Source organism: Panthera pardus, unplaced genomic scaffold (genome assembly GCF_024362965.1).
Source record: "Panthera pardus isolate Hobbes unplaced genomic scaffold, ASM2436296v1 HiC_scaffold_2, whole genome shotgun sequence".
In the NCBI taxonomy this organism is placed as follows: Eukaryota; Metazoa; Chordata; class Mammalia; order Carnivora; family Felidae; genus Panthera; species Panthera pardus.
The window spans coordinates 32,508,774-32,517,755 of record NW_026526765.1 but is presented as its reverse complement, the minus strand read 5'-3'; the positions used below and the strand labels follow the sequence as shown (position 1 = coordinate 32,517,755).

General features: G+C 41.1%; 1 protein-coding gene across 1 annotated transcript; it reads right to left on the bottom strand.

Moving 5' to 3' along the window:
- Nucleotides 1–304: 304 nt before the first annotated feature.
- LOC128778376 (60S ribosomal protein L27a-like) lies at nt 305–7,087 on the bottom strand. Its single transcript, XM_053907664.1, is given in 5 exon segments — nt 305–414; nt 417–745; nt 2,262–2,335; nt 5,353–5,507; nt 6,967–7,087. Coding segments are annotated over 5 exon segments (789 nt in total).
- Between the last annotated feature and the right edge of the window lie 1,895 nt (nt 7,088–8,982).

The window sequence follows — 8,982 nt, the reverse complement described above, 5'->3', positions numbered from 1 at the left end:
TTGGGGGACCATGCTGTCTTTGAAGGCTCTAGGGAAAGATCCTTCCTTGCTTCCTCACAACTTCTGGTGGTTGCTGGCAGTCCTTGGGTTTCCCTGGCATACAGCAGCATCACTGTTGTCTCTGTCTGTATTGTCACATGTTTTTCCCGAAGTGTGTTGGTCTGTTTCTGTGTCTTCACGTGGCCTTTCCATAAGGACATTAGTCATTGGATTTGGGGTTCACTCTAATCCAGTATGGCCTGATTTTTTTAATTTATTTTTTTAAGCACTTGTCAGTATTTAATGAACCTCCCTTCATGTGGCTTCAAGCTACCAGGACACAGACTCCTCCCACACCCTTGATCTTCTCAGCTCTTCTACTGAAGAATTTGGCCTTCCCCATGACAGGCTGTTTGGGGAGTTTCCCTTTCCCAAAACTTTGTCGTAGCCCGATCACCCCACATTGCTGATGGGAGCAGCTTCCGTCTTGTTTTTGGCAGCCTTTTCCTGTGACTGCTCACTGACCAAGGTCCGCAGTTTATCGAGGCTGACAGTTGGGCAGAAGCCCTGGTTCCTTTCTATGTGGTAATGCCTCACACCAGCTTTTCTGAAGTAACCTGGCTGGTATTTGTCAAAGTTGACCCTGTGGGGATCCATGCCACCGGCATGACCCCGGCCTCCTGGGTGCTTCCGGTGCTTGCGGACGCGACCGTGTCCGTGGCTCACGTGGCCCCGAAGTTTCCGGGTCTTCCTCAGTCTGGACGGCCTGTTGGCAGCCCGGAGGAGAGAGCCAGTATGGCCTGATCTTAACTAATTACATCTGCAAAGACGCTATTTGCAAACAAGGTCACGTTCTGAACTTCTGGGTGGACAAGAAGTTTTGGAGGGATGCTATTTAACCCAGCACAGTAGGGTACAGCGCTGTTGCCTGGATGAAATCACGTATTGTCTACGAACTATCTAGCGTGGTTGCTGGTCCATGTTAGTTCATATCGTAGCTCGACAACTGTTGGTTCTCTGCCTTTCTTTCCAACCCCCAGCCCCATGGCCACTTGGCCGTTGCAGAACTCCAGATACTGAACTCATTCTGTTTCCACAGTCTGCGTCTCCCTCTTTCTGCAGTTATTCTGGTATGTTCCCAGCCTTCTTCACTGGCCGGTTGTAATTGTTTTGGATACCAGTTCTTTTATTGAGATTCTGCTCATTTGCAGCTTTCCTAGTTCTAGTTTTCAAGGAGCTTTACTGTAAATATAGTTGGATGAAAAACAACAAAGGGCTGCAGAGCACAGTTATCGGCAAAGGGACTGCTTTTTATTTAATTAGCAAAAACAAAGAAGTACATCCAGTTTTGACAAGGATACTGTGAAAAAGTAAACTAATAATACCTTTGTTGGGGCTCTTTAAACTGTTACACCTTTTCCAAAAATCAATAAAAATAATATACTTTTGCTTTATTAATCTCAGAACTGGGAATCTGTCCTAAGGTAATAATTCAAAATACAGAAAACACCACAAATATTCATCAAAACATGATTTATGCTAGCAAGACTTAAATTTTTTTTTAAGTTTATTTATTTTGAGATAGATAGAGAGAGACAGGACAAGTAGGGGAGGGGCAGAGAGAGAGAGAGAGAGAGAGAGAGAATCCAAAGCAGGATCTGCACTGTCAGCATGGAGCCCAATGTGGGTCTTGAACTCATGAGATCATGACCTGAGTTAAAACCAAGAGTTGGGTGCTTAACCAACTGAGCCTCCCAGGTGCGCTGATAGTAAGACTTTAGAAACAATGTAAGTGCCCAACAATAAGGATAGTTTAGGTAAACTGTGGCTTGTCCATTTGAGGGAACATTATACAACTATTTAAATATAAATATGAAAAATATGACTTATTTTTTAAGTGACAAAAGATAATTAATAATTACAAATAGATTCATATGTGATTGTGATAAGTGTATGGGGTAATGTCAAAATGAGTAATTTTTTTCTGTGTTATAAATTTTCTATAATTTGAAAATATTTTCGTATAATTTTAAGTAAGACAGCGATAATGTAAGGAGATAATCCATACAGTTGGATGACTTGATAGATATCCCGTTTCATCTTTTGGGTGCTAGAGGCACCCAAAAGTGCTTAGAGCACTGATGTTGGCATTAGGTGGAAGCAAGTGTCATTTCTCAAACAGATTAGGACAAACCAGTGTTGTGGGAGTAGTTGCTAGTCAGGGGATTCCTACCTGCGTGACCAGTAAACTGGACTCATGAGTTATGGGGCCAGTGACTCACCCCTGACCATAGACAAGCAGCCCCATGAAGAGCTCAAGTAGATGGATGCTAATATCACTTGCCTTGAGAAAAATCTAAAAAGTCAAAACAAAGATGTGACAACAAAAAAAATAGCAAAGGTTTGTTGGTGTGATTTACATTTTATTTTTGCTTCTGGTGAATACATAATAATTCTCCCCTCCCCCAACAAGTGAGAAAAAAATGAAGAATATTATTGAGATACATAAGTTCGTAGGTTACTTTGGACTGTGAATACAAGTTTAATACAGATGATAAAGCTTTAATAATTTATCTTTTTGATACTGGTAAAGTCAAAGAATTCATAACTCCTTGGCTCAATTATATTTACTCATGTTATTAGTTATTTCTAGTCATTTATTTGGGAAATATTTATTGATTCTTATCACAGTCTTAGACTTGATTCTCATGTTAATTTTCTGAATTTCTGTTTATTAGTTTACTCTTATGATAATTTTAAAGTACTTCAAAAATAAGGAAAACATACATCACTAAGTTTCAATTCCATTATATGTTCTCAAAGAAGTAGTTCTCAAATTTGATGGGTGCAGGAATCACCAGTGATGATAGTTAAAAATGCAGTTTTCTGGGCATTAACCTCAGAGGCTAGAGAGGAGTCTGGATGTCTTTGAAAGGAGGAAAGCAGAGGGTGCTGCCGCAGGTGGGCTCCCATTCACGCTTTCCAAAAGTGAAAACTTAGCCACATGAAACCACGTGCCCCCAAATATTTTCCTTTAATATTTGAGGTTGAACATTAATTATCACAGTAAAAAAAACCAACAATAAAGAGGAAAAGTGTTAAAACTTGGCATTGTTTTCCAAAACATGAGTTTTCTTTTCCTTTTTTGGAGGTATGTAAGGAAAGCTCATCACCACGCTGCAGATGATGTCAACTCCTCTGTTCCTAGCACATTTTTGACACGTCACCCTTTTATTTCACAACAAACATGCTGAGGCAATGTTCCTTTTGTTTTAAGAGCTGACGATTGTCAGTTAATTATATCATGTATTGAAGGAAAATTAATAAGGAATGCATTCAACTACAACTTGCATTTTCAATATTATTATCACAAATGAGTGCATTTCAGACACTCTAATATTAGAATCTAGATTCTCATAATGCAGTGTCTACTGTGAAAACCACGTGTAATTGTGTTCTTAACACTCATTCATCCAGTGGTGTCTGAGCTATGAGGTAATAATGCTTTTCTCTGTTAATAAGTCACTTTCCAGTATGCGAGGTCTTTCTCTTTCCCTTCCTTGAGAAAGCAGATGGGTGATTTATTTTTAAAAAATCTTACAAGAGAATGGTATAGAAGCCAATTAAGCCTCGCCTTTTTCCAGAGTTGTCTTTATCTGCAGAATTATCTAGCATAATAAAATGAGGGTAGCTTCTAAATTAAAGATTGCTAAGGCAATGTTTCTTAAACTTTGTATGCATAAGAACAATATACCATATATAATATTTTTATTAATATTCAGATTTATGGGCCTCCATTCCAATTTATTAAATCTCAAATGAGGACTGAGAATTTACATTTTAAAATACATCCCCGTTTGTTAAACACTGATAGACTGCCTTATATACTTGGAGGAATTTCTCCCCTTGGGAATTTTGTAAAATAACTTAGGAGAGGTAATTATGAGTGACCTATGCTTTGAAACTTTTGGAGGAACTTATTTTAAACCTTAATTAAGGGGAGTTTAGCAGCTTAAAAGAAGCATTGAGAAGTTTTCCAAACATGGATTTTATATTTGGATGGCTATTGGGAATAAGTACACCATTGTATTTCTTTTTGGAAAGCCATGGCCTTTGGCAAGACCAGAAGTTATCAGGATTTCCAAAACCCTGACAGTGAGAGAACCAAAGGAGTAACAAAGTGTGACAGTGATGGATGGCCCTATGCCAGGCAGTGCTCTAAGCATCTTGTATGTATTAATGACTTAACCTGACAAGTATCCTACAAAGTAGATATTATTATTTTACTCATCTTGTAAATGGGAAACAGAGGTAGTGAGAAGTGAATTAGCTTGTCCCCTTCTATAGCTTGTGAGAAACAGATCCCAGGTTGTTCTGAACTTGAGCATTCTGAAGTGGGGTCTGGGCCTCCACTACTGCACTATGCCACTGATGAAGGGCTGGTTCTCTGGGAAACTCATTTACCTTTCAACCAAACAAGGGGCTTTTTATATTAAGATGAGTATCTACAAAGGCAAAGCAATGACCTACATGCCACTTAGAGCTTTTTGATCTACGCTTCCTAAGACTTCTAGAGAAGGCCAACATGAGAGAAAAATAAAAGTAATAGCAAAGGCATTTACTTCAGTATTTGCTTGAACATTTGCTCTCAGAAGTAATAACTATTATCTTTTCAATTATATGAGTAGAGTCTTAGAGTCTTCTCTTTAGAGTCTTAAGAGTCTACAGAAAATTTAGGGATCATTTGGCTCAACAATAAGTATTTCTTCAATGAATGAATGAAAAGTTGGGCCCATTTTGCACATCTACAAGGATGTTCTGCAGGCTGCTCAGTGTAACAATTTGCATAAGCATCCTTAGAATTATGAGGGGAACTTTAGAGGTCAGTTAAGTCTAGAGGGAATAGGCAGTGTAGATGTGGTCCCATGTCAACCTCCAGGAAGGGTACATTGGGAGGACTAGAACCCCATGTTCAAGTGGGATGAACTGTGTGCCTGGGCTTCAACCTGAGAATCTAGAGTGAGTGCAGGATGGCTACCCAAGTAGGGTAGACTTGCTTTGTACTAATGGTTTCTGTATTAGTTTTCTATTGCTGCTGTAATAAGTTACCACATACTTAGTGGCTTGAAACAACACAGTCTATAATCTTACAACTCTGTGCATTGGAAGTCTGATGCAGACCTCACTGACCTAAAATCAAAGTGTCAGCAATGCTGTGTTCCTTTGTGGAGGTTCTAGGGGAGAATCTTCTTCTTTGTTTTTCCAGCTTTCCAGGTCCATGTACCTTGGCTTGCAACTCTCTCCATTTTCAAAGCCAGTAATGGCAGGTTGAGTTGTTTTCACATTATATCACTCTGATTTCCTCTTCTGTACCTCTCTTCCACTTTTAGGAACCTTTCTGATTATGTTGGGCCCACTCAGATAATGGAGGGTGATTTTCCTTTCTAAAGGTGAGCTCATTAGCAACTTTAATTCCACCTGTAACCTTAAATTCCTCTTTGCCATGTAACCCAACATATTCACAGGATCTAGGGAGTAGGGTGTGGACATGAGCATGGATGTTCTGGGGAGATCTTTATTCTGCCTACCACAGCTTCCTAAAGAGTAAGGCAATTAGAGGGAAGGAACATGTTCTAGGATGTAGGACTCAGTCATCCAAGACTGGATGTCTGACTAAAATGGAAAGCTGCCTGCTCCTGTTCTTGGCAGTTGCAGATTCTGGCAGATGCTGGTAGAGAAACTGTGAGCTGGTTGGCAGAATGAAGATGGAGAGACCATATCATATCTGGAAGGTCCGAAAGAGTCTTATTGGCTGAGAACTCCTCACCTTCTGTGCGCTGACTTCATTGAGTTTGTCCTAATGTTTTTAGAGAAAGAAGGTACTAAGGATTTTTCTCTTAGTAGGAGGACAAGCCAAGTCCTTTACCAGCTCAAGCATAGAAGGGCAGGTAGGAAGGAATACGTGTAGAGTTGGAATCCTAGGTAAAAGAGGTAGAAACATGAGCCAAATATACCTACCTTTCCTCTGTCCCTCCCTCCCCTCACTCTCTCCTTACTTTCTTCCTTCTTTCTTTCTAGTTTTCAAATTTGTGCTGTCAGTGTGTTTGGGGAAGGTATTATGAACATAAACACCGCTATTATCTAAACAGGTTATATGTCCACAGGGTCAAAATCAGGCTCATTGTAACAAAACAGGACTAATAATAAAAGCAAAATTTCATCCATTTTTTTTTTTTGAGAGAGCGAGCGGGAGAGGGGGAGAGGCAGAGGGAGAGAGAGAGAATCTTTTTTTTTTTTTTTTTTATTTTATTTTTGGGACAGAGAGAGACAGAGCATGAACGGGGGAGGGGCAGAGAGAGAGGGAGACACAGAATCGGAAACAGGCTCCAGGCTCCGAGCCATCAGCCCAGAGCCTGACGCGGGGCTCGAACTCACGGACCGTGAGATCGTGACCTGGCTGAAGTCGGACGCTTAACCGACTGCGCCACCCAGGCGCCCCGAGAGAGAGAATCTTAAGCAGGCTCTACACCCAGCACTGAGCCCACTGCGGGGTTCAAACTTATGACCACAAGATCATGGCCTGAGCCGAAATCAATAGTTGGATGCTTAACTGACTGAGTCACCCAGGTGCCCCTCATCCGCATTTTTAAACTTTTATTTTATCTTACCAATAAGAGCTAAAGCATTAAGTGAAAAATAGCATGGTTTGCAGAGTGAGGGAGATATTACAGAATCTAGTTTAAAAAAAAATGATACAGTTGAGTGTTGGAGACCTTTGTTTTTGTAAGTTAAGCTAAGTGGAAGTGGTAGATTTGGACCCAAGAGAGGAATCATGTGACCTCCTAAATGAGAAGAAACCCACAAGTCATTAGTCATCTAGTTGATATTATTTTAATCACACAAAACATTGCCTGTACATCATTACAGGACTTTCCATTTGTTCTCCAAAGCAGACTAGACCTCTCTTAGGCTGGTTTATGTGCTTACCTAATTCCTGTTGTTTGGGTGACTGCATGGACAGGATGATTGAAACAGTTACGGACTTGCCTGACACAAAGCCATAAGCTAATGGAAAAAGTGCTTTGAACAGAGGCATCATGGGCCCCATGAGGGGAAGAGGAAGCCACAAAGAGCATCAGAACATGAAAATATAGGTCACATCTGCCATCCTGGGCATAGAGTGCATACCTTTTTTGCCACCAAGAGCATGGGCAGGAGGCAGGAAGGATATGCATTAGAAGATACATTATTGTTGACTACAAAGGGTAGAAATTTTTGTGTCTTTGACTTCTTTTTCTCTCCCAATAGAGGTAGCTCTCTTGTCTCTCTATGGGGACTGGGTGAAGGGGTGCTGGTGGCAGGGAGGCTGACAACAGACTTCCTCTGGAGAACCACTGCTTAGATTTTTCAATAGTTTTTTTTTTTTTTTTTTTTAATTTTTGAGAGAGAGAGTGCATGTGTGCATGCACAAGCTGGGGAGGGGCAGAGAGAGATGGAGAGAGAAAGAATCCCAAGCAGGCTCCACATTGTCATCGCAGAGCCCGATGCGGGGCTTGAACTCATGAACCGTAAGATCATGACCTGAGTCGAAATCAAGAGTCAAGTGTTTGACTGAGCCACCCCAGCGCCCCTCAATAGTTTTGAAGTCTCTGTATAAAAACAAAACAAAACAAAACAAAACTTTAGTATGCAAAGCATGGAACCTTTAGCAACTCTCTTGCCAAAATGAGCTTATTTGAGCATAAAGTGGAATATGGCACAATTGGAGGAAAAGTAAGCAGCCACCTGATGAAAATAAACAAATAGCCATTCAACAGAAGAATGTCTTCTTAAATTCACTTCTTTGTTTATCTCTGTGCTTCCAATTTGCCAGGCTCCAGGTGTCTTAAGTATGTTCCAAGAGGAGCTTTACCTAAGGACACTCAGTGTTTACAAAGCAGGGAGATTTTTCTTGAATATTGGCACTCTGTCTTTCCCCCCAGAGCCCCACTTCTGCTATTTGAGTGCTTTTTGCTTAACAGTCATGCAACCTCAGGCTGCCTTGGCTCATGTGCCTTCCAACTCCAACTCTACATTTCCTTCCCTCCTAGGCTGACTTGCCCTTCCTCTGAGTCTTTGATGCTCCCCCAGAGCTCCTCCCTGGTAAATCATCTAAGCCTTGCAGACTCGTGCCTGGATGTAGAGAAGAAATCCAAAATAGACATCCAAAATAGACTCTGATGGGTCACAGGATGGTGATGGCTGTAAGGAGGGGGCTCTGCTGGGCTGCTTTCCATCTTCATGTCTTCCCAGGACCTCTCCACTGAGGAGTTAGACTTCTAACATGGCAGCTCAGCACTTCTAGAGACTGAAGTGAAAACTGCCAGTTCTCTTAGAGTCAGGGCCTGATGCTCACAGAGTGTCATTCCTGCCACATTCTATTCATCAAGCAGTTGCCAGCCAGCCCAGATTGAAGGGGAAGGGAAAGAGACCCCATTTCTTGAAGGAAAGAGTATCAAAGAATTTCTGGCCCTTTTTAATCTGCCATAGGCTGCTTCTAGTTTGGTTTTTAACTTTATTAATTCCAGTTGAGTACAACCAGTCCTAGTTGTACCCCTAGTCCTCCTAACACATGATCTTTTTTCAGCTGTCTTTTAAGCTCTTATCTACAAGCTCTAGAACTGTCAGTTGTCTAGGCAAGGAGAAGACCATCTCACCAGCCCAGGTGATGCAGAGCTATGAGGGATTGGTTGATGTACACTGAATGTTCTTAGGAAAGTGATTCAGTCCCCAAATAGTTCACCCACCTCCTAAAATACTCACGATAGGAGCTAGAATGTCTGCAGGCTCAGTATGGACTCCAGCTGCTTGGGAGTGAAGTCCTAAACTGCACTCCTATATACTTAATGATATCTTACATAATATAGTTTAGAAGATATGCTAGTTTCTTCCTTCCTCCCTCCCACCCTCCCTTCTCTCTTCTTTCTTTCTTTCTTTCTTTCTTTCTTTCTTTCTTTCTTTCTT